Source organism: Centruroides sculpturatus, unplaced genomic scaffold (assembly GCF_000671375.1).
Source record: "Centruroides sculpturatus isolate CEXI.00-Female unplaced genomic scaffold, Cexi_2.0 scaffold622, whole genome shotgun sequence".
Lineage (NCBI taxonomy): Eukaryota > Metazoa > Arthropoda > Arachnida > Scorpiones > Buthidae > Centruroides > Centruroides sculpturatus.
Window position 1 is genome coordinate 438,389 of NW_019384842.1, and position 26,438 is coordinate 464,826.

Consider the following 26,438-nt stretch of genomic DNA (forward strand, 5'->3'; position numbering starts at 1 on the left):
TTAATATTTTAAAATTATACGTAAATGCGCCATCTTGCCCCACCCGTGGGGTAAGACGGGAATATTATTTTTATATACAAGAAAAACAAATTAAAATGGTTAAACTGTCGTTTTCTTCAATATTGGCACAATAACAATGCGCCCGTTTATCACAGCGGCTACATTTATTATTATTTTCCGAATAAATAAATATAAAAGTTTCAACTTACTCGTATTTACTGTACCAGACGATAGTCACTTCGCGCATGCTCAGTTTCGCTATTTTGTAAGCAGACGATATTTGTTTTGGTGGAAAAAATTTTTATTTCGATTGTTATTTCACATTTTATTTCTCGTTAGGATAGTATTCAAATTAAAAAAATGATTTCACGAATAAAATAAAACGTAAATAATAAAGTAATACAGTATGTACTGTATAAATTTATTACAGTGAGATATGATTTAAAAGTGAAATATTTAATTTTCTACAAAAAGATCATTCTTATTATTTTATATATTCGAAAAAAATGATATAGAACTATCAATGACAACGAATTTAAAACTAGTTCGCTGCACTATATTGCGGTGTCTCTAGCCAGCGGCAGAATTCGTGGCCAACCTTGGGCAAGATGGGATACCCCATCTTGCCCCAACGTGCACTTTTCGTACCGACTGCAAACACGGGCCAACTTTATTTCAAAACTAAACAATTTCGGTCTTAGAGGTTACTTTGAATATCGTAATATCTTCATCTAAAAGTTAATGTAAAAGTTCACTATGATATTTACTTTGTAGCGGGCGTAAAATTAGACGAAGTATTGCCGACACGTGGAAAACTGTCCTACTTCCGAACAAATAGAGCGATTAGGACGTTCTCTCGTCCCGTGATCCTTTTTTGAGGTTGACATTTAGTTCCCCAAATAACAGCTAGACGAAAGCGCGTTAACCACGAATAAACAGACGTCCCCGTCTTATCCCATGGCCCCATCTTGCACCACCTTCCTCTATAATTGTATATCCATCACACATTTTATTTTAACGAGTAAGTTTTTATAATTTTATTTTTAATTTTAACCCTTATATCGTGGCTAGCGATTTAGAATGTATTTGTGATATTGAAAATTTATTTCAAAAATTTTTGGCTCGAGACCTTATAATGAAAAAGAAAACATTAAAAGAAAAAGGCCAATGCCTAAGTTAAATATAAATACGTCGACAAAAAAACTTTGTTCGACATTTTCACGATAAAATTTATGAAGACTTAAAATGGCTTTGTGAATGCATAGAAATGCAAAAATTGTTTTGTTGGCCTTGCCTATTATTTTCAAATAAAATTATTGTGTAGAATAAGAATGGCTTTGACGATCTAAATAATTTGAGTAAAGTTCGCAAAAGACACGAAAATCGTAAATCTCCATCGATTCTTTCGTAAAATTGAAGCAATTTGGAAATCAAAATAGAATAAATTAAACAATATAAAATAAATGTTGAAAATTATAACAAAGTTACGGCTAATAGATATACAGTATTATATTTAAATTAGTAGATGTTATTGAAGCAAGAATTGGCATTTAGAGGGCGTAGGGAATCTATTGAATCTTATATAACAAAGGTAATTATATTGAACTTGCTTATTTATTAAGTGCGTTAGATAACCTCTTAATTAAAGATACATTTAGAGAAGTCTACGGTTTTTACTGGCTTATCGAACAAATGAATACGAATGGACCCTAGACCATCGCTGACTGATTGCCCCTGAAAGTCGGCTTCTTACAGAAACACAGTTTCCCTATCATCAAATGTCACGGCACACCACTGATAGTGATAGCCATGTAATGGGATCAGTTACATGATGACAAAAGTCCCAATCCCAACAAAACAGTCAATGGCTACTGTAGATGGGCAAGATTGTTGAAATTAACCTTCTGCTCAGTCACATTGGCTCAAATGCTTATAAATGACTTGAGGTCTGAATATCACACCATGTTCCTTGAAATTCAGCTATTTCTATCATTCATTCAGCCATTTATGACATACTGTCTCTTAGCATCTGCAGGGCAGAAAAAGTTAATGAAGGTGTCTGACTATCCAAATCAGACCACTGCATTAAAATTTCCTAAATTTCTTACCTAGATTCAAACCTAAATTTGACAACCCTTGAAGAACTTTTATGTCCGGTAACAAAAATGTTTAATAAATTGTCCAACAAACGTGTTATTAGCACCAGTAATTAAGTTGAAAGATATCTTTAAACCTAAATTTCTCATAATGTAAATATTTTTATAGCTGTCAAAAATGAACTATCAACAATCAATCTAAACAATGAAAGTTAGTTCCTGGTTTAAAATAAATCAAGCATTTTTGCCTAGCCTAGTATCTGGGCAAACTAAGGATTTTTTACTTTCGGCAAGAAACGTGTTTGCTTTTTGGTCACTAATGTGACTGGAATTTCTCATTTTGTAAACTTCTGTGACAGTAAAAATTTCCTCCTCAACTTTCTCTGGATCTTCTGAGGAGACTCCTGTATGTGTGTGTGTAGATCTTTGCAAAGACAGACTTGTTCATATGGATTTTACTTTATTGAACCTGGTGACAACACTCAACTTTCCTTCAGAAGTTTACCTATGTCTATTTTTTAAAGAGATTAGACTTTTGAAGTAATATTTTGTGAGATGCGCAATGCATCTTTTAGGTCAAATTGTGTTTAGCATACTGATCCCGCTTGTAAGATAACAATATAGTGTATAGAACAGAACAGAACAGCTTTTGCAGCTTTCACCATCCACCAGCTCAAAATGTCATTCACAATATCAAGCAGCAGCATTTTAGAAATTTAACCAAATTCCTTTTTTTTTTGGATAAAGTTAAATAGTATCTGTATCATCAATACAAGATACGTAGTGTAATTCAATATCCGAAACAACATAATTCATCATCATCAACATTTTGAAAAAAAGTATCTTTATTACTTAAGTGTGTGTATAATAATCTTTATAAAGTAACTTTTCAAATTTCATTTTTCTAATTGCTGAAAAAAAAAGTACAAATAATTATAAGACTAAAATCAAGAAATAAATTTAAAAATTCAATAAAACATTCATTCATACATTACTTAATTTAAAAGTTTAAATTAGAAATAATTTACGAAACATTTTATTAATTAAAAACTTATGTATTGTTAATTTTCCATATACTATATGATATAAAATACTTTTGAAATTCAACAATTAAATATTAAATTTTGTTTAAATAACAAGCCGCACTTCAATGATACATCATAAAAATAAAACATTTCTATGATCTGTCTTTGTAAGTACTTTTTAACAATAGATAGCATTTGTGCATAATAAAAATTCCAGAGATATTTAGATTTTATGATAGAATTTCAAAGTTTCTTGCAGTTAAAACAGCTTGGAATGAAACAGATTTTGCATCTGATGATATTTCTCGTGTCGTCGCAAGCCTTTGGCGGATTTGAAGCTACTATTACAAAGTTTACATTGAAACGGTTTCTCAGCACATTGATATTTCTGATGATATATTAAACTTACTTTTTCTTTAAAACTCTTTTCACACCGTTCACACCAAAACAATATTTCTAAATTTGAATGAATTCGCTGATGTTCCTGTAAATTTATCTCAGAATTAAAACATTTATTGCAAACTTCACACTGGAATTTATCTTTGGAAAGATCCGAATTACGGCTGGTAAAATCACATCTAATCCAAACTGGTTTATCATAAAACTCACCTTGGTTTTCTTTAGAATGAGTATTCAGATGATTTATTAAATCTGCTTCCGAATTAAAATTATTCTTGCAAAGTTCGCACTGAAAAGATCTTTCCTCAAATTGGCATTTCGGAAATATGCCCAGATCTGACTTCGTCTGAAAGTTATTTTTGTATGATACTAGCTCGAAAGGGGAATTTTCGGAATTAATATCTTGAATGTTACCGATGTTTGATACAGTCTGAAAATTATTTTCGTGAGTTACAATATCAAAAGACGTGTCTTTGGAATGGAAACTCTGATGCCACTGCAAACCTGATTTCGATTTATAGCTCTTATCACATAAGTGACATTGGAATGGTCTATCTTCGGAATGTGTCTTCAGATGTCTAATAAATTCTGATTTTACGTGAAAACTTTTTATACAAAATCCACAGTGAAAGCGTTTCTGTTCCGTATGTTCTTTTCTATGACGTAGTAGACTGGATTTTGTTTCGTAACTTTTCTCACAGAAATCACAATGAAAAATCTTGTTTCTGGAATGATGATACACCTGATGTTGGATAAGATCGGATGCTTTTATAAAGGTTTTATTACAATGTACGCAGTGTGGAAAATTCTCATTAAAATGAAACTTTTGATGTCGTTTTAAACTTCCTTTTGTCTTGTATCTTTTTCTGCATATATTGCATTGAAACAGTTTATCATCCGAATGATATGCTTGGTGTCTAAGAAACTCCAATCTTATTTGAAAACTTTTCCCACAAAAATCACACCAATAACATTTTTCTTCTGAATGCTCTTTCAGATGACGCAACAAGCTTGATTTTAATTTGTAAGTTTTATTGCAATGTTCACATTGGAAACATCCTTCTTCCGAATGTTCTTTTTGATGGCGTATTAAACTAGATTTTAATTTATATTGTTTCTCACACTGTTCACATTGAAAAGGTCTTTCTTCATTATCTATCTGATCCCAGATGAAAACTGACTCACTTTCGACATCCTGTTTATCAGGTGTCGACGATAAGCATTCGTCGTCAAAATAATTTACGTGATGTGAAATATCTAAATTGTACTTAAATCTCATATTAAAAAGCTTGCACATAAGAGATTTCCCTTTATAATGCACTTTTTGATGTGCTTTTAAGTCCGATTTATACTGAAACGTTTTTTTACAAATCTTGCAACGTAAAGGCATTTCTCCTAAGTGCACTTCTTTGTGTCTTTGTAAATAAAATTTAAAAAAGAAGTTTTTCTTGCATTTGTTGCAACTCAGAGGTCGCTTACCATTGTGTAGAGAAACATGTGATTTGTACACGAAATTATACGAATAAACCTGCTTGCAAATCTCACATTTATGTTTCTCCCTGGGACGAAGTTTTAAATATTTTTTTAAAAAATGTTCCTTCATAAATTTCCTTTTACAAATTGTATATCGATGCATTTCCGAAGTTGATGAAGATATGTATTTGTCTCCACAGAGATCATCTTCATAATTATATTCATCTTTAACTTTTTCTCCATTGTTAAAATGAACATAATTGTGTTCTTCTTTTACATATCCTGAAAATATAAATAATTAGCTTAAATTTTATTTTTAAAACCTACTTGAAAAGTTAGTTATTTGTCCATGTTATGAAATAAGACAAATCATAAACTAAAATGTTTGTATAGCAATAGCCAATCTTTGAAAAAAGGAAACTATAATTTAAATGAGTCACGAGCACCCCATGGCACCTACCCCACACGTGGTCCCAGAGTTTTGGCAACACAGTTTTATGTTTTCTGTCTCGTCCCATTATATAATCCTAATTATGCTGATATTTGTGGCAGACAACTTTAATAGTGAAAAGATTAGAATAAACTGTATATTACTATTTTGTGTATCATTATTAGAATATATTATTTTAGTATTTAATGTATGATACTGGCCATTAATGAGTATTTTGGTACTTTGCAAGCTTAAAGCCTGCAACTTCATAAGAAAAAATGTGATCTGCAGGAATCCTACAAAGTTCTCTTGCAACCCTCATTTAGAAAAGGTCATTCATCAGCAATTTTAATTAATTGATAATTTTCACATTTTTTATACATTAAAATCAGTTTATAGTCCAACAACAGTGTGAGATCCGGAATTTTTACCGACTATTTGCCGATTAATTGTCCCGTATTTGCCTAAAAGCTAATTAAATTTTCCTTTAACTTAAAGTGAAACCTAACGGGGAAAAAAACTTTTCGTTTATGTTCAACATAAACATCCGTTCAATTCGAAACTAATCCTGCATTCCAACTCCAAAGTTGATAGTTAGCATGGTCCCGGGAACAACTCTGACCCATCTGCTTACCTTTTACCTCACAACAATCAATCACATGACCATTCTCCCACGCTGATCTTATAAAAACCCCTTCCTTCCCCTTCTCGGGGGAGTAGTTCCAGAGCAGGTGCCAGGAGCCGATAACTTTAAAAATAGTGTTCTTTTTAATCAGTGAACTTTCCTAAATCAACGATTCAAATTTTTAACCAGTGAACTCTCCTAATCAGTGAAGTTTTGACCAGTGAATTTTCCTAATTCAAAGAGTGGATAATTTTCCTTAGGGGATAACAAATCAAGAGGTATGGATCCAATTATTGTAAGCTCTCTCTCGGTCTCTTCGTGTTTTAGGGACGCGAACTAGACGATGTACTACCCGAAACTTGCTTTAATAAATTGTTAATTTTCTTATGTTACATTTGGCCTACTCATTTACTCGTATATCGCCTGTCGTCTCACCGACGCACTCCTCCCTCTGCCACTCGACTCGAAACGTTAAAGCCTGTTACTGCGGGAAAGGGACTCTTTCCACCCATCCTGACCGTGAAAGGGTTTAACAACCTGTTGCCGGATCGGGAGACTACCCTCCCTTCCGGTGGTTTCACAACAGCATAGAATTTGAAGGTCATTAGCCATGCTGGAATTGACAAATATCACCAGATGCAAAAGACTACACCAGTCAATTAAAATTTAAAATTGAAAAATAACTTGTCCCAATGCATAACCCACACAAACATGAGTTATCTACACAAAGTTATTGTACGTTGTCCCAGATCTATCCAGGTTCCATCACTCACCACCCAGATAACTTCATTGTGGTCCTGGTTGAACCCATGATGAGTGTCATTAAAAGACTATCCAGATATAGTGCCCATAAGGCAGATGAAAAACTAATGGATATTCTGATTTTATTCACTACAATATTAAAAGCACAAGATAAAAGGATAAATGAGTAATGTGTTATTAGTTATATTTAATATTTATAATAATAATTCACCCAGAATTGATTACCCGTTGTTTTTTGCACTATCATTTTTAACAGCAGCTACCATTTAAATGACGTAAAATAAATTCCAGCAACTGAAACTACTTACTGCAAGCAAACAATAATTAAAACTAATTTTAATTTTCTAAAAATGCATTCTATCATTTTCTATTTCTATGTGGAACATTACTCCATAATAATGAATGCCTTTTGTTATTTCCCATCTTTATGTATTTTCCTTGCTGTACACATCATTTTTCTACTTCCATTACTTACCGATGATATTAATTTCTAGTGTAAATTAATATGGATATGGAAATAAAGCATACGCTATGCTATAATATTCTACATAGAAAAAAAAATTTGACGTTTAACATTTAAAGCAATGATTAAGATTGATAGTAACAGACAGTAGCTTGAAAATGCCTATTTGGTTGAAGATAATGATAACTACAATCAAAACTGATTGCCGTAAACAAATTTTTATAAGTGTATTTTCCATTGAGTTTAATATTTACAATTTTTTAGTTATCAATTCAATCATAAATCTTAATTAAGAGATACGTTTCTTAAAATAAGTTATCTAAAGCTATAAAGTAATGATTCTCAACCTTTCTGAGATCCTGGAACACATTTAATCATTTGGTTCAGTGTTTTCTAGTTTCTGTACAACACTGGAAGGTTTACATTGACACACTGATTCTACGTAATAAGAACCACAGAAATGTCCTATAATTTGATAGTTATCGGTAGTTTATTATGGGTCACCGATAAACCAATGTACAAAATCTTGAATTTTAGCCAAACCTCCATAACTTGAAACTTTTTAACTCAAAGTCTGAATTTTTCCCCCAGACCAATTCTAGTTAACCAGGTTTCACCGTATTTAAAAATTGATAAGCAATTCCATGTTTACCATCCTCACAAAACAATAGAATTAAATATGAACATAGAATTGTCTACTAACATTGTAGTATAACGTAAAAAATTTGCAATGAAAACTAAAATGTTTTGTGGAACATTTGAGGCAAGTTTGTGGAACATCAGTTGAGAATCATTGCTATAAACAATACTTATCATAATAAATAACTTTAATATATTTCATTGCTTTTATATACAAACCTTTATCATTTTCAATTACATTCTTTAATGGTAATTTTGGAGTAATTTTTACACAGTTTTTGAAAGAATCAGATGACTGATTTGAACAAGATGTACTAGAAGTAGAAACAGAATGATCTAGAGATTCGATATAATTCTTGGCATTTGTTGCGAGCTTCTTTCTTCTTTGAGACTACATTCAACAAAAAATTTTTATTGTCAGTAAGTTTAAAAAGTAATTTTACTATAATTTATTGATTTTGTAATTTAAAACATCACTAAATTATGATTTATACAAAAAATTTCACTATATTTATGCTTGATCCATTATGAAACTCTCATTAGTAAGATAGGGAGTAAGGACATTAACCATATTACTAATGAAAATGCATGAAGATCCAGTTCAGATTTAAACTCAGATCTCTCGATGCAGTAGAATATTACATCGTCCAGCATTAATGAACGATGTTCAAATAAGTACGAACTTATTTGAACATCGTTCGTTAATGGCTTTCGTTAACGGCATTCGTTAAATTCAAAGGCATGCGCGACATAGAATTTTAAAAGAACTATTCGATCGCAAGAACGAAATTATTTGAACAACATTCGTCAATCGAATTTTACGAGCTAAAACCTGATGAAGAGCCCAGAAGGGGTTCGAAAACGTTTGTTTTTATGATTAGTCGATCGTTCCACATCGTAAATTGGTTCAGTGTTTGTGTTTAATGTTCTACAGAGTTAGACAAAATGATATAAACATCAGTGACATCAATCAGTGAGTACTTTGGGCCAATGGTAAAATATATTTTATTGATTACAGGAGCAAATATGCATTTCAAGCATTTCCATCTCTCATTAGTCCTTCCATTTATAAATATGATAGTAACAAAATGGTATTATATTATTACATTTATCCTCAATTAAAAAGGTCTTCAAATACCAAATATCTGTTGATAGTCTACTCAGTTAATTTTCCATTGTCTTTGTGTTCTTGGGATATTTGCTTCACTTTGAATTCATTGTTGTTTTCATAGCTTCTTGTTCATAAAAATGTAATAGTATGTCTAGTTTCTGGGTACAAATTCACTGAGTTCAGCTTTAATAAAGTTTCTTTAGTATTAACACAATAAAAAAGTACTTTTGACGAGTGTATAACCATCGTCTTCAGGCGAAAAGAACAAGTTTTTAACAAAATGAACGTGCAGGATGTTCCAAAAGAACATAATATTTAAATTCAAACAGGCGTCCGGAAATTCCGTTACAAACGTGCGAATAATTTTTGATATTTCGAATCTTTATATTTTACGATGCTAGCGATGCATGCGTGGAGATGCTACCGCGTTGTTGATACGATGTTGGGCGCGAGGTTTTTTTTTATTGTGTTAATACTAAAGAAACTTTATTAACGCTGAATTCAGTGAATTTGTACCCAGAAACTAGACAAATATTGGTGTGAGTTTTTAAATTTATTTTTATGTAATAGTATGTCATTTTATTACCATATATTTGTAAATAGAAGAAATGATAAGGGATGGATACACTTGAAATGCATTTCCAGTCCTGTAATCCATAAAGTGTATTTTACCATTGCTCTCAATTTCTAAATGTTGTGATAAGTTCTAAGAAATGTTATGCTTAATTGGAATTACTGTGTAGTATTATAAGAACAGGAAGCTATGAAAACTATATATATATATAAATAGAAAAAAGTATTTTATACTGTTTTCTTCCTTAAAAATTCTTCTTCAATGGATTTGTTATAATAACTTCCACAACCATGAAAATGAATCATCTGAACCAGAAGAATATGTAAACGAAACTTTGTGAAATTAAATATTATTATATGTGCAAAAATAAACTAATTATTTAAAATTATTGCTATAGAAAATCTTTAATAAAAGAAAAAATATCAAGGAAACAGAAAGCAAATATATATTTAACAACTGGCTTTGAAAATCTGCTTACTGATCAGTAAACAGCTTTCATATTTTGCTGTATATTCACATTTTGAGATGAAGTGGTTGCTGTTTACCAATCATAAAATCTGTGATCAATAAGCAGCATCCATTTTAGAGTCTAATGTCCAGGTCGTCTATCCATTCCAGTGCTTCCCTATTACACTGTTGAATATCCAGAAATTCTCCGCCAAAGAATCGCAGAGGGAGTCTTGAATTATATGCTTAATAGTTTGAATTCGACCGCAGTTGCAGCATGCACTCCTAAAGTCCTGCTAAGCTGCCTCGTTGGGGTGGGGAGGTGACCCTGGGCAAGTTGGGCAATGTACGTCGGGAATATATTTTATATTCCTGATAAGGTCTCCCAAGGAGTGAAGTCCTTTCCAATATGCCCAGCTAAATGCTAGCATGCAAAGCAGTGTCTGTTTCCCATGTTAAAGGTGGCTGACTCCATGTCAGGAGTGACCCACTTTCCGAGTATGACGGTAGCTGACATGTGCACTCAGGCCAAGTCTTTGAATAATACCATCACTTGGTTGCCAAATATCTTTGGATATCCTGGCTTGTACAGCATTAACAGTTAAAAAAACTAGGTGATTTATTTAGAACAAAGTTAATAACTCAATTAAATATTTTAATAGTTATGAAAATTTATAACTTTTTCAAATTTTTTATAGAAAATAACATACAATCATTACTAATCATCATAAATTAAAAGTTTAAATTACTAACCTTTAAACATTCTCCATTTTCATTTTTAAAAATCAGTTTTTCACAAACAACTCTACATTCTAACTTTAATTTTGGATCATTCGTGAAATCGAATTTGATGTTTCTTTTTGAATTTCTTCCAAAATTGAATTTCATTTTCTTTGATTTAAAACCTAAACATCAGAAGAAAAACTGATCAATAATTGTGATCAAAACAATAAGACTTATTCAATTTTTCCATTATAATATATAAAAGACTTTAAATATATATATAGAAACTTTGTATATATATGTAAGCTAAGTCCTTTTTTGTCAAGTTTTAGGAATTACATGCAACATGTTTCAAATCTGTTCCACTATGAAAAAAACAATTTTAGTAAAATTTCTTTGTTTCGAATAATATTTAGGGTTGCTCTCTGCTACCATGATCTAAAAAACAGCAATATGTCACAACGCAAGGCATAGGAATACTCATAAATATAAATATCTTTACTAAACCCGATACATAGCAGTAACACCTTCAACTGCCGTAAACCATCAGGCTAAAATCTGGCAATAATAATTATAAATTACTAATAAATTTGGCCATGGAGGGAGGCTTAAGCGGCAGTTGTGGGTTCGAGTCCCGCTGCGGGCCGATTCTTTTCTTCCAGTTTATTTAATTAAATTGTAATTACTAAATTTAATACTAGATGGAACCTAATGCCTTCCTCCAGGGCCAAATTTATTACTAATTTATAATTATTATTGCCAAATTACAGCCCGATGGTTTACGGCAGTTGAAGGTTTTATAGGAACTCTCACTACTGAAATAGAAAGACTATGTAAGTATAGCAGTTTTCCAGTTTGTAGTAATATTTTATACAGAAAATTGTTATGTTCAAAAGACTTAGGCAAGTTTCCATTTTGTAGAAGTTCCTATTTAGACNTGCCTTCCTCCAGGGCCAAATTTATTACTAATTTATAATTATTATTGCCAAATTATAGCCCGATGGTTTACGGCAGTTGAAGGTTTTATAGGAACACTCACTACTGAAATAGAAAGACTATGTAAGTATAGCAGTTTTCCAGTCTGTAGTAATATTTTATACAGAAAATTGTTATGTTCAATAACTAAGGCAAGTTTCCATTTTGTAGAAGTTCCTTTTTAGACAGTTTTACTTTATACTATCATCTCTGATTCAAACTGGTTTTTTTAAGCCGAAAATTTTTAAAATTAATATTAACTTTCCTATCAATATTATGAGAAAAGCAGAGATTAGAATATCTTTAGTTTCATATATACAGTAAAAAATAATTACTTTGGGAGTCACATATATACTGAGAACAACTGAATGGACAAGTAAATATGACTACAATTAGTAAACACACTGGTTTTACTAACTCTCAAAGAACATGCTTAAAAAATTAAAATGTAGATATACAAATTGAAGATTTATTAATTAAATACTACTTATAATTATAAGCAATAATCTTCACGAGGAAGCATATAAAAAAGAAAAGAGAGAGTCGTAACGACTTCTTGGAAAAGAAGAAAAAAAGCATGAATGTTAGAAGTATGTAACAGTGTAAAATAAATGACTTTTATATATGTTCCCAGACAACTAGTTCGGAATTAATGACATATCTGAAATAAGAAAGGCCAGCATTTTACTACTATACTGTAAACAAATATAATTAATCTCTTCGTAGACTGCATACCATAACAAGGATACACTATTCAAAAACCTTATAAACTGCAGCCAAATTTATTATCAATTTCAAACGTTTTCGGTCATCTTTAATGACCTTTATCAAGAATAAACGAAAATCGAATGCTGACTGATTTGTATTAACGATAAATGCATTTAATAGTATAATTAAACAACAGTGTTTTGAATGCCAGTTGTTTAATATAATTAAACAACTGGCATTCAAAACACTATTTAAAAATTACAAAGATAACTAATAGCAAATACTTATTATCAGCCACGTATTAAGGTTAAAAATCACAGCTTACTTACATGAAGATAATGATCAAGGAAACAGAAAGTGCTGTAGCAGACAATAGAAACAGTAAAGGTGAATTACAATGAAAAAATAGAGAAGACAGAAATATGTGCTGTGATAAGATAAAACTGAACCTGTCTATCTCAAATCTCATGGAAACAAGAAAAATATTCAAGATATAGAGGTTCCTACACAGTAAAGAGTAATAGGGTTAATTGGAAGTATGGTTTTTTAATAACATAACAAGTATAGAACATATCTTATTAGGTATAAATAAAACATTTTTGACATATCTTAATAGAAATAGTTTGTCAATAATTTCTAATGCCTGACTTTTTTCAACCAATAAGACAAAAACCCAAATTTTAGCCTTAAACCACCAGTGGCTGACTGGATAAAACCATTGAACACTGATAATTGGTCATGGGTTCACACCTTGCCAACGGGCTGACATATGAAGTTTTCTGATTACACTCACATTTTTAGCATCAAAATAGAGGCCAGTTTCCCATAGAAAGTCCTCAAAGAAGCAACCCTTCAATAGATCACCCGTGTGTCAATTTGCTGTAAACAAACAAATCAAACCAATCTTGTAGTCAATCGGAGAAAAGCAGTATTAATTGAAAAATATTACTGTATTGCAAGAGATATTTCTCAACTACAATTTATGCTATCAAAATGTAGTTGCTGAGCTTTGCTTTTAAAGCTCAGCAACTACATTTTGATAGCATAAATTGAAATTTTAATTGACACATCAATCCATGATTTGAAATATAGAGGTTTTAATTAAGAAAATATTATTTGGGATAAACATGATATTGAATTTAAGCTGAAAATTCAGGAAAAAATCAAAATCAAGAGGTTTTTTATACAAATACATTCAAGATAGACAGGTTCAACTATATCTGGTAGAGAAGAGTTTAATGCCACTAAGATTTAAAGCCAATTTGGATCAAGTTTGCAGTAGTCTGCCCCATCGTATTCAATGGTAAGTAACTTTGCTGAGAAAGTGTGAAAGATGGCAGTCACAGCAGATGACCACAACCACTGTTAGGGTGAGACTATGCAGACGCGAATATAGAGCGAGTGAGAGGTTGTGAGCGATTTAGTTTTCACAAAGGAAAACCATGCACAAATGAGAAGCAAGAAATAATTATCGCTAACGAGAGCAAATTTCTGGTTCTTGCACATATCTGACAGGTTTTGATATTTATCACGTCTCGCCTCTTCTCGCCACATATTCTCGCTCGCTCGGAAAATTCGCTTGCTCGCGTCTGCATAGTCGCACCCTTACCTCAGAAAATAAACAATATCCATGACATAATGCTGGCTAATCACCACTTGAAAGTTTGCGAGATTGCTAAGGTCATGGACACATCTGCTGACTGAGTGTACAAAATCCTAATCCAAGAACTAGGAATGTTGATTTTTGTTACTTGTGCATTTTTGATTCATCTGTATAAATAAGTTTCAACTCTGATTACATCTAAAGCTTATTAATTAATTAATGTTCTGAAAACATATTTTATTCATAATATATACTATAATGTTAAATTAAATATAAAATTAAAAACTGAATAAAAGAAGGATCAATTAGCTTCTATTAAAATGGACTTGCAGATTATCCACTTTTTTTGTAACATAGCATTTATCTGGAACTGGATTGTATATAATAATCATTTCATTAATAAGCTGCAGGTAATACTGATTAGATGCCTCATGTGATATGCGCTGTTTTGTTAACTTCTTTCCTGTTCTGTGAGCAGCTGTAGTATGTTTTTTTTTTTATAAGTATATGATATAACTAGCTGTTACCTGTGATTTCGCCCATTTATGTTTATATTTCAACAACCTTAGTAATTATTATATAACACCTACCGCTGAGAATGATGATAATTGCTGAGAATCAAACTAACTGTTTTCAATTTCATCAATTTTCTGAAATGTTTACAATTGTTCTATAATCGAACCAGTATGCAATAACAAATTCAAATTTAAAACAATTTGAACATTTGGTTAAAAAATCTAAATATATAAAAATATTTATAACAATGTCTGAAGTGTTATCAATTTAATACACCTAAGTACTCAATGAAGACTAAATGTAGCGGAAAACAAAAAATTGCATCTAAAATAGTACAGTAGAAGTTGTTCTTCAGGTTAAGCCTTAATACTCTCCCTCTCCCCTCGCAGAGGAATTTTGAAAAATCCCTTCTTAGTGTGTATTTTCACGATGTACCCTAACTGTTTACCAAATTTCACCTCTTTGGGCCGATTGCAGAGACAGCGTTTACGTTAAACGACGTTTATCAACAGAACGGCCTACAGACGTTGGCTGGCTGAACCGCGGTTTAAAATGCGTTGCAAAGACGACGATCATCTATTTCTGACCATTCTCTAAACAAACTTCGGCAAAACATTGGCTCTTNTCAAGATAGACAGGTTCAACTATATCTGGTAGAGAAGAGTTTAATGCCACTAAGATTTAAAGCCAATTTGGATCAAGTTTGCAGTAGTCTGCCCCATCGTATTCAATGGTAAGTAACTTTGCTGAGAAAGTGTGAAAGATGGCAGTCACAGCAGATGACCACAACCACTGTTAGGGTGAGACTATGCAGACGCGAATATAGAGCGAGTGAGAGGTTGTGAGCGATTTAGTTTTCACAAAGGAAAACCATGCACAAATGAGAAGCAAGAAATAATTATCGCTAACGAGAGCAAATTTCTGGTTCTTGCACATATCTGACAGGTTTTGATATTTATCACGTCTCGCCTCTTCTCGCCACATATTCTCGCTCGCTCGGAAAATTCGCTTGCTCGCGTCTGCATAGTCGCACCCTTACCTCAGAAAATAAACAATATCCATGACATAATGCTGGCTAATCACCACTTGAAAGTTTGCGAGATTGCTAAGGTCATGGACACATCTGCTGACTGAGTGTACAAAATCCTAATCCAAGAACTAGGAATGTTGATTTTTGTTACTTGTGCATTTTTGATTCATCTGTATAAATAAGTTTCAACTCTGATTACATCTAAAGCTTATTAATTAATTAATGTTCTGAAAACATATTTTATTCATAATATATACTATAATGTTAAATTAAATATAAAATTAAAAACTGAATAAAAGAAGGATCAATTAGCTTCTATTAAAATGGACTTGCAGATTATCCACTTTTTTTGTAACATAGCATTTATCTGGAACTGGATTGTATATAATAATCATTTCATTAATAAGCTGCAGGTAATACTGATTAGATGCCTCATGTGATATGCGCTGTTTTGTTAACTTCTTTCCTGTTCTGTGAGCAGCTGTAGTATGTTTTTTTTTTTATAAGTATATGATATAACTAGCTGTTACCTGTGATTTCGCCCATTTATGTTTATATTTCAACAACCTTAGTAATTATTATATAACACCTACCGCTGAGAATGATGATAATTGCTGAGAATCAAACTAACTGTTTTCAATTTCATCAATTTTCTGAAATGTTTACAATNAAGTCTTCACCCATTTGAATATCGATATTGGAACATTTAAAACAAATTTAAAGTATTTAATTTTGTTGTTTTTGCTCCGAGCAATTAATTAATGAATAATTTTGTCGATTCGTACCGTTTACAGCATTTATCAAAGGAACGATATCTGTTTTTATCTAAACTTTTCTACGAACAAAGCTACCACTCGAATCGAAAAGCCCTCTAAACCTGCTATCGAGGGAGTCTAGAAAGTAGGTCAAATAACTTGTTTCTAGTCGCTGTCTGCATTGTGGCAGGCGAGAAACGCCGTCTCTGCAATGAAATTTTTCTGAACAGCGGTCTACCCGATCTATAAACCAGCCGTCGGCCTCTAAACGTTGTCTCTGCAATCGGCCCTTTAGGTTCAGCGGTTTGCTCTGGGCAATGATGAATCAATTAGTCAGTAGGTCAGGACAAGTCATTTTATATTTAGATAAATTAATGCAGTGCTTCACAACGTTTTTGGATTAGTGACAAACTTTGAATTTAACACAATTTCTATGACACACCACAACTTTTAAAACATATTATGGTTGATTATAAAAAATTTTAATGGGATTTAGCATTGATCTTTAAGCTAGTAAGCCACAACATTTATAGAAGCTTCGAAGAGTCAGTATGTCGACATAGGCATATACGCACCAACTTTTCGATAGGCTAATTCTGCAAAATCAGTATTTTAGCGAATATGCCCTTTTCCCTTAGATCAGCCAGGAGTAAAAAGGCAAAAGACAGATGAAATTTTACAAATGAGCGTATTCAAAATTCTAAAAACTAATATTTCCACAACACTCAGTCGAGAAACACCAAATTAACATATTACATTCTTATCTATTCTGTACTGCAGTTGGGACTTTATCAAAAGAAACCAACATTCTACGCGTGACCTTTAACGAGATACGGTCCCCACCAAATCCCGCTCGTTAACGGAGCACGCACCACAGCTCTATTCACTCCCCGAAGCAGTCCGTCCGATGGCATTCCTCGTGTTTTACCAGCCTTTAGCCATCTCTATTAAAGTGGAAAACGGTTGATTTTTAGCATTATTTCAAGAAATAGCTTCAGATTTTTTTCTTTTAAATTTTAAACCAATTTTAAGGTTCTTCAAAATTTTAGAGAGACTGATTTCAGGGGCTACATCTAGCAAAGGATCACATTTAGAGGCGTGGTTCCTTTGACATTTTTGCTCTACAGCTCATTTGGCTCAATTCACAGCTTGAATTGAGTCAAAAACTCTATTTTTATTGCAAGTAATAACACTACTATCACTTATTCAAGGGAAAATACATGGTGAATCATTAAACCATGAATCAAACGACCTTGAACTGTCTACTTCGCGCTTATCTAACGAACACGTGCGCAGCCATGCCTAAATTTACTGAAATAATATTCACTATCGGCGACCTCAGAACACCTAACATATTATTCAATAAACAATAGCCTCAGTTAAATCACACACGAGATCATTACTGATGCAAGTCACGGGTTCGGATCCCATCCGGATCCTGAATATAAGCCTCTACCCTTACTTCTTACTGTTAATCGGTTACGTAAATTGTAGAATAATCTTCTTATTTTCAATGTTACTTACTTATTAACGCTCCCAGAACTCATTTAGAAACACAAATGTGTAATTTACTGTCTCGCTGTTTACCAATCGACATGTTCTACGACGTCACACTCCAGCGACCTCTTACCTAACGCAGTATTATCACGAATTAATATTATTATTACATATAAAAATATTTTCCGTTTTAAAATTGAATAAATTATACATAATACTTTTTAATTTGGCAACAGTAATAACGAACCTTTCAAAATTCCCGTATTTTTCTTCGATAATTAAGTACATCTACGTCAGCGACCTCTCTAAAAAAAAAAATGACGTTTTATTCTTGTAATTACTACAATCGAACCTAATGCGGAGATGAGTCGAACTGCTTTCGGCTTCGTTTAATACTTTAGTTGTTAATTATAAAATAATTTATTCTCAAATTTATATTACGAACAAAATTAGTTATATAGTTTTTTGTATTTTTGAAATTTTTCATGTAAAATGTTATAAAATGTAGAAATGGTTAAAAGTTATATATATGTTCTAAAGAGTCCGGATTCCATTTTCTAGAATTTATTTTTTATGTAGGACAATGCATAATGTAGGATAAATTTTGTATGTGGAACAAATCGACAAATAAAAAATGGATGATTAATAATACAAAATTAATTTTATTAATAATAAAAAATTATGATTTATTTTGGATATATTTAGGTAACAATAGGCTACTTTAACGCTACATAATTTATGTACCGGTAATTATTATCATTAATTCATTATAACGTCATATTTACAGATACATATTCTTTATTCATTACGTCTGAACTTATACAGTATATATATATATATATATATATATATATTTTTTTTTTCATTCTTCGCACATTTCAATAGTTATACATCATTCCGTACCTTTTCAACAATCGTACGCGACTGCTTTTACAATTGACGCTTTTTTTAAAACTCTTTCCGCCCTGTGGGCACTAAGAGGGCCTCCTTTTGCAAGCCCATTATGGGTTCTTCCAGGCCCACAATGGGGCTGCCGGGTGGTAAGGGACGGGGCCCGACATATCCGAACGAACCACTCCCCGAAAAATTCCTGGGAATTTTTCGACCTGTTCGGAATCGAACCCGGGTCCCCCAGAGCGGTAGGCTGCCATCCAGCCGCTTACAATTGACACTTATAAGTAATTCTGCTTTGATAAGTTCAGCGAAATCCGATAGAGATTATAATGCTTCCCATGTTACGAAAATTGAAAGTATTATTTTAAAGGAAGATTTTTAGCGTTTACAAAATCTTATACATGCATTCAGAAACTAATTAAATGTTTAATACGGCGCGAGCCTACGATCGAACCCCCAGTATTAAAATAAAAACGGTTTGGTTACTGGTGAGCCACATCGAATCGAAATATATCTAAAAAATTTAGGGTGCAGTGAGCCGCATAAAAATATTAAGTAAGCCACAATGTGGCTAGGGAACAGCGGGTTGAACATTCCTGCTTTATTCGGTTGATTTTCATTCCGCCAAATTTCATTAACGTTTTCTCTTATTTTTCTCTTCGTGTATTCTCTCCCGCACTAACAATATAATCGCCTTTATTCTTTTATTTATTGCAGAAAAAGAACTGCTTGACATTTTAATACGAAAAGTAGCTAAAAATCCGTAAATACTCTGAAGTAGAACGTAAACTGTCGGTAAACTCACAAAAGTAGTCAAAAATAATCTATTGTAGTTTATTGGTTTATTATAGGGTCAGGTGTTTTCGAGTTGCAACTCCAACGAACAATGTGATCACGATTACACTCGCGCTTGTTACAGTAACAATCGCCTGCGCGACTGGAAATCGCTAGGCGTGACCACTGCTTAATTAAGAAAAAATTTGACTGTTGTCTAAATTGTCAGAAATGCAATTTGCTTTTTATATCTCAGATATGTTTTTATAGATTTAATATGTACTGTACAGTCGAACCCTCCTATAACACTGTTGATAATTCCGTTTTATATGAATTCCATGTTGTACGAGTCACTTAGATTTTACCGGGCTGTGACCGGTTCAAGTCTTTGTAAAATCTAAGTGACTCGTACAACATAAAATTCATATAAAACGGAATTATAAACAGTGTTATAGGGGTCGACTCTAATAGATCAAGTGTAGATCATAAATATACATTTAAACCAAACTTGGATTATGTTTTTTGAGGCCCTAGACGCAATTTTGTAATCAGGGTCTTTATGTAAAAGAGGTTTATCGCATTAAAAAAACAATAAAATCTTTATATAATAACTATAATTTCTGTTTATAATATACAATTTTTAAACGTTTACTAAATTTTTCAGGCATATTATCTTATTGCTATATAATTTTTTAGGGTCCTGGAGACAGAGATGGCGAAGGCGCGTGTCTTATGCTCTTATTAGGTAATCCATAACTGTCTATTTCCATTGTAGGTACAGTACATATCTACTTATACAAGCTTCAAGTTATTAAGAATTATAGAGTTAAGTTATTTTCGCAATTATACGCAATAAATCTCAGAAACCAAAGTATAAATATTAATAAATTAATAAATTTCGTGTTGAACTTTTGCACATAAAAGGAATTTTGTTTGTCTTCTTAAAACGCTTGAGGTAATAAATAAAGGCTTTTACTAAAAGGTAATTTCGCTGTTTGTACACTGAATTCTGTCAGTGTTATTAGGAATATTTTTAGCTTCTATACTTTATTATTGAAAATTAATAAAGAATAATGATTTTTCTGAATAATTCATATCATGTAATGGCTTGTTATCTAACACGAATAATGATTCTGACAAAAATTTGGAATTTATAAAAGGAAAGCTGCTTTACAATTAGCTCAATAAACAAAAGCTCCTTTAATAATTGCTCAATCAATCGCACGTGTACAATATTTACACATATATGTAAATGGTAAATTACGCATAATCTATTATAGCTGTCTGATATCAAGTGATGTAGTTGCTCTTACAATAATATCCGAAAGACAACATACGTAAATTTAATATTAAAAACATTCAAAAATTAATAAGAATTATAAATATTTTTCATATTTCACTAACGTTTTCGAGGAAAAACATGAAGCATTGTCCATTATACTTATATGGTCCTATCTTCTCTACAGTAAAAGCATACGGAATAGATTTACTCGATACTTGCCAATGCGTAAAGAGAGAGAACAAGAGAAAAAGAAAACGTTCTTCCTCAATTTATTTCAAATTTTATGCGAATTTTGTTGAAACATATCTTTGGTTGAATACTGTCAAATTCATATTACATGTGTTAATGCCAGATTATTATTGCTTTCGAGTGATGAAGATGTATAAAGAGAATGAGACCCTAGCTTCGATAATTCTTGTATTTTTTTCTACATATATTTCTCTACAATTTAGCATCTTAAAAAGAAGAAAGTTGAATTTGCATTACTCGAAATATAGTTACGAAGAAGAATACAAAATTGCAAACCGTATAGAAATGACATTAGTTGCATATATAAGTCTGGCCTTTTTCGTTTCGTTGGTAATGTCTTTAATGGCTTCTTTTTCGATGTATTCGTCAATAAAAAAACTGAATGGAAGCGATTTTGAAGCAGTTACATGTTCTGTTAATGGAGCAATATATTATATATATGCAGTAGGACAAATTCTATGTCTTCTACTATATTCGGCTTATGTATATTTGTTTGGTCGAAGAGGTTGGAAAATTTATCCGAAGAATTAAGAAAGACAAAGGTTACAATGGGCATGTTGGCAAACTGGTTACAAATCATTATGAACAAACACACAGAATTATGGGAAGTTTACCAAATGTTCAGCGAAACATTTTACTGGCTGGTTCCATTAGTTTATACTTGTTTACTATATCTCAATTGCTTTTTTAGTTACGGCGCTATTTTTGGACACATGAATTCTAATATTAAAATAATCATTATTATCGTTTCTTTACTGTTTAATGTTGTATTTATTCTGGCAGCCTGGCTACTATCAAAAGCAATGTTAAAGGTGAGTATTAATATTTAATTTATTTGGAAAGTAATGTAATTTGTTAATTTCTGGAAATAAATATCTTTCTGTGATACAAAAATAGTTATTTATAAATTGACATTTTTTAAATTATTATATAAGAATATCATTTTGTATTTGTGCAAGTGACGTTTCTAACAGTTGAAAGTCTACAAATAAGCCACGCGCGAGCGTGAATATTTAGACATAATAATCCTCCTTCTATGCTGTAATTTTAAAAGACAGTTACTTCTTTTAGTTTTACGTTCTAAGCTGTTATAAACAATGGAGGGAAAGTATGGAGATCGTTAAAAAATTAACCCCCAAGATTTTTACATTTTTGTACTCACGGGACCCTAAAACTTCGATAAATATAAAAAAAAATTAAGGTTTTTACTTCATGTTTTCATGTTAGCGTGTGTGTGTTTCTGTGGTTAAGTATCATAACTTTGTTGACCCTGTTTGAAGCTTAAATACTTTCGTGTTTTTTACGGAAGATTTTCGAATGGTTTCAGGTCAGTTTGTTTATTGAGGAATTAAGTCTATCAAATTTTGGTGGTTCATATTCGAGGGAGTGGGGAGACAGAGGGGGATTGTGCGTATACCTAGTAGTTTATGACAATTGTTTAAAAGTGTTATGACAATAGTAGTATTGAAAATTGTTTTTAAAACCCATCCCTACTTCCGAAATTAAGTTTATTGCCATTTTGTGATAAGTAAAAATATAAACATTAAAAAAAATATATAAAAACAGATTGCGCTACCAAATATTTCTGAACAGTTCATAATGGAGTTTTTAATTATTGTACACAATTAAATTCAAGGAAATAACTTAATATAAATGACTACTGAAACTGCCTTGATGTTTAGTGTCATATCTTATAGATCGCGTGAATGACTAAACGTGTAATGCTCATTCATTATTTTCATCGAACAATGGACAACGTTGACATTAGAAACTGAGAAGTATTTTTTTCCGTAGTATTTTTCAATCAATTATTGATTTATCTCTAAATGGAAATGAAAGTAAATTATTTGAAAACAGAGTAAAAGGGTTCACGTGTTAATTTATTAGCACGAAAAATGTCTTTACTATTTATAAATTTTCTTAACATTTCAGATACACGACGATTTCAGTTCAGTTGGTAAAATATTCCCCGCTGATGTACAAGCAGAATTCAAATTCAAGGTAAGCTTAAATACACTTCAATTGNAAACTCATTTCTATACGGTTTGCAATTTTGTATTCTTCTTCGTAACCATATTTCGAGTAATGCAAATTCAACTTTCTTCTTTTTAAGATACTAAATTGTAGAGAAATATATGTAGAAAAGAATAGAAGAATCATCGAAGCTAGGGTGGCATTCTCTTTATACATCTTCATCACTCGAAGGAAATAATAATCTGGCATGAAGATTTGTAACATGAATTTGAATGCATTTAACCAAAGATATGCTTCAAGAAAATTCGCATAAACTTTAAAATAATTTGACGAAAAAAGTTTTCTTTTTCTTTTGTTTTCATACTTCACGCATTGGGAAGTATCGAGAATATCTATTCCGTATGCTTTTAGAGTAGAGAAGATAGGACCATATAAGTATAATGGACAACGCTTCATTTTTTTTTCCGAAAATGTTAGTAAAATGTAAAAAAATCTGCTTACATTCTATTAACTTTAGAAATTTCTAATATTGTCTTCGTTTATGATAACTTTTGTCTTTCAGATATTATTGTAATAGAGATCGTATTATTTTGTATGAGCCAGCTATTTCCGATTATACGTAATTTACCATTTATATAAGTAGGAATGTCGTGCACGTACGACTGTTGAAAAATCAATAATAAATCTGTGGTGTTTGTCTTCATTTTCGATTAATTTTTTTTTCTTAGGCATTAGAGCAACGTTTTTACAACTCTGCGTAACGTATTTTTTAGGTATAGTTGTGACAAATTTTCGTCTCGCTGTTCGAATTATGCGATCATGGAGACTTTCAGACAATACAGTTGTTGTGTCGAATCACTGCATTCCAGAAATGTGTCTGCAGTAACNTTCAACAATCGTACGCAACTGCTTTTACAATTGACGCTTTTTTTAAAACTCTTTCCGCCCTGTGGGCACTAAGAGGGCCTCCTTTTGCAAGCCCATTATGGGTTCTTCCAGGCCCACAATGGGGCTGCCGGGTGGTAAGGGACGGGGCCCGACATATCCGAACGAACCACTCCCCGAAAAATTCCTGGGAATTTTTCGACCTGTTCGGAATCGAACCCGGGTCCCCCAGAGCGGTAGGCTGCCATCCAGCCGCTTACAATTGACACTTATAAGTAATTCTGCTTTGATAAGTTCAGCGAAATCCGATAGAGATTATAATGCTTCCCATGTTACGAAAATTGAAAGTATTATTTTAAAGGAAGATTTTTAGCGTTTACAAAATCTTATACATGCATTCAGAAACTAATTAAATGTTTAATACGGGGGGTTCGGCGCGAGCCTACGATCGAACCCCCAGTATTAAAATAAAAACGGTTTGGTTACTGGTGAGCCACATCGAATCGAAATATATCTAAAAAATTTAGGGTGCAGTGAGCCGCATAAAAATATTAAGTAAGCCACAATGTGGCTAGGGAACAGCGGGTTGAACATTCCTGCTTTATTCGGTTGATTTTCATTCCGCCAAATTTCATTAACGTTTTCTCTTATTTTTCTCTTCGTGTATTCTCTCCCGCACTAACAATATAATCGCCTTTATTCTTTTATTTATTGCAGAAAAAGAACTGCTTGACATTTTAATACGAAAAGTAGCTAAAAATCCGTAAATACTCTGAAGTAGAACGTAAACTGTCGGTAAACTCACAAAAGTAGTCAAAAATAATCTATTGTAGTTTATTGGTTTATTATAGGGTCAGGTGTTTTCGAGTTGCAACTCCAACGAACAATGTGATCACGATTACACTCGCGCTTGTTACAGTAACAATCGCCTGCGCGACTGGAAATCGCTAGGCGTGACCACTGCTTAATTAAGAAAAAATTTGACTGTTGTCTAAATTGTGAGAAATGCAATTTGCTTTTTATATCTCAGATATGTTTTTATAGATTTAATATGTACTGTACAGTCGAACCCTCCTATAACACTGTTGATAATTCCGTTTTATATGAATTCCATGTTGTACGAGTCACTTAGATTTTACCGGGCTGTGACCGGTTCAAGTCTTTGTAAAATCTAAGTGACTCGTACAACATAAAATTCATATAAAACGGAATTATAAACAGTGTTATAGGGGTCGACTGTAATAGATCAAGTGTAGATCATAAATATACATTTAAACCAAACTTGGATTATGTTTTTTGAGGCCCTAGACGCAATTTTGTAATCAGGGTCTTTATGTAAAAGAGGTTTATCGCATTAAAAAAACAATAAAATCTTTATATAATAACTATAATTTCTGTTTATAATATACAATTTTTAAACGTTTACTAAATTTTTCAGGCATATTATCTTATTGCTATATAATTTTTTAGGGTCCTGGAGACAGAGATGGCGAAGGCGCGTGTCTTATGCTCTTATTAGGTAATCCATAACTGTCTATTTCCATTGTAGGTACAGTACATATCTACTTATACAAGCTTCAAGTTATTAAGAATTATAGAGTTAAGTTATTTTCGCAATTATACGCAATAAATCTCAGAAACCAAAGTATAAATATTAATAAATTAATAAATTTCGTGTTGAACTTTTGCACATAAAAGGAATTTTGTTTGTCTTCTTAAAACGCTTGAGGTAATAAATAAAGGCTTTTACTAAAAGGTAATTTCGCTGTTTGTACACTGAATTCTGTCAGTGTTATTAGGAATATTTTTAGCTTCTATACTTTATTATTGAAAATTAATAAAGAATAATGATTTTTCTGAATAATTCATATCATGTAATGGCTTGTTATCTAACACGAATAATGATTCTGACAAAAATTTGGAATTTATAAAAGGAAAGCTGCTTTACAATTAGCTCAATAAACAAAAGCTCCTTTAATAATTGCTCAATCAATCGCACGTGTACAATATTTACACATATATGTAAATGGTAAATTACGCATAATCTATTATAGCTGTCTGATATCAAGTGATGTAGTTGCTCTTACAATAATATCCGAAAGACAACATACGTAAATTTAATATTAAAAACATTCAAAAATTAATAAGAATTATAAATATTTTTCATATTTCACTAACGTTTTCGAGGAAAAACATGAAGCATTGTCCATTATACTTATATGGTCCTATCTTCTCTACAGTAAAAGCATACGGAATAGATTTACTCGATACTTGCCAATGCGTAAAGAGAGAGAACAAGAGAAAAAGAAAACGTTCTTCCTCAATTTATTTCAAATTTTATGCGAATTTTGTTGAAACATATCTTTGGTTGAATACTGTCAAATTCATATTACATGTGTTAATGCCAGATTATTATTGCTTTCGAGTGATGAAGATGTATAAAGAGAATGAGACCCTAGCTTCGATAATTCTTGTATTTTTTTCTACATATATTTCTCTACAATTTAGCATCTTAAAAAGAAGAAAGTT

The 26,438-nt window shown here is 31.9% G+C and overlaps 1 protein-coding gene across 6 annotated transcripts; it reads right to left on the reverse strand.

Moving 5' to 3' along the window:
* Nucleotides 1–1,726: 1,726 nt before the first annotated feature.
* LOC111630333 (zinc finger protein 883-like) lies at nucleotides 1,727–18,185 on the reverse strand. 6 transcript variants are annotated; one of them, XM_023374430.1, is made up of 7 exons: nucleotides 18,099–18,185; nucleotides 17,879–17,984; nucleotides 10,798–10,949; nucleotides 8,132–8,303; nucleotides 3,731–5,275; nucleotides 3,531–3,605; nucleotides 1,727–3,007 (listed from the first exon to the last, which is right to left on the reverse strand). In XM_023374430.1, the coding sequence occupies exons 3-6, from the start codon at nucleotides 10,930–10,932 to the stop codon at nucleotides 3,559–3,561; spliced, it is 1,899 nt and encodes a 632-aa protein (XP_023230198.1). In that variant the 5' UTR covers nucleotides 10,933–10,949; nucleotides 17,879–17,984; nucleotides 18,099–18,185; the 3' UTR covers nucleotides 1,727–3,007; nucleotides 3,531–3,558. The 6 variants fall into 6 exon arrangements, with proteins under 6 accessions (XP_023230198.1, XP_023230196.1, XP_023230193.1 ...); XM_023374428.1 differs by having other exon boundaries at nucleotides 2,920–3,007; nucleotides 3,531–5,275; XM_023374429.1 differs by lacking the exon at nucleotides 1,727–3,007 and having other exon boundaries at nucleotides 3,409–3,605.
* Between the last annotated feature and the right edge of the window lie 8,253 nt (nucleotides 18,186–26,438).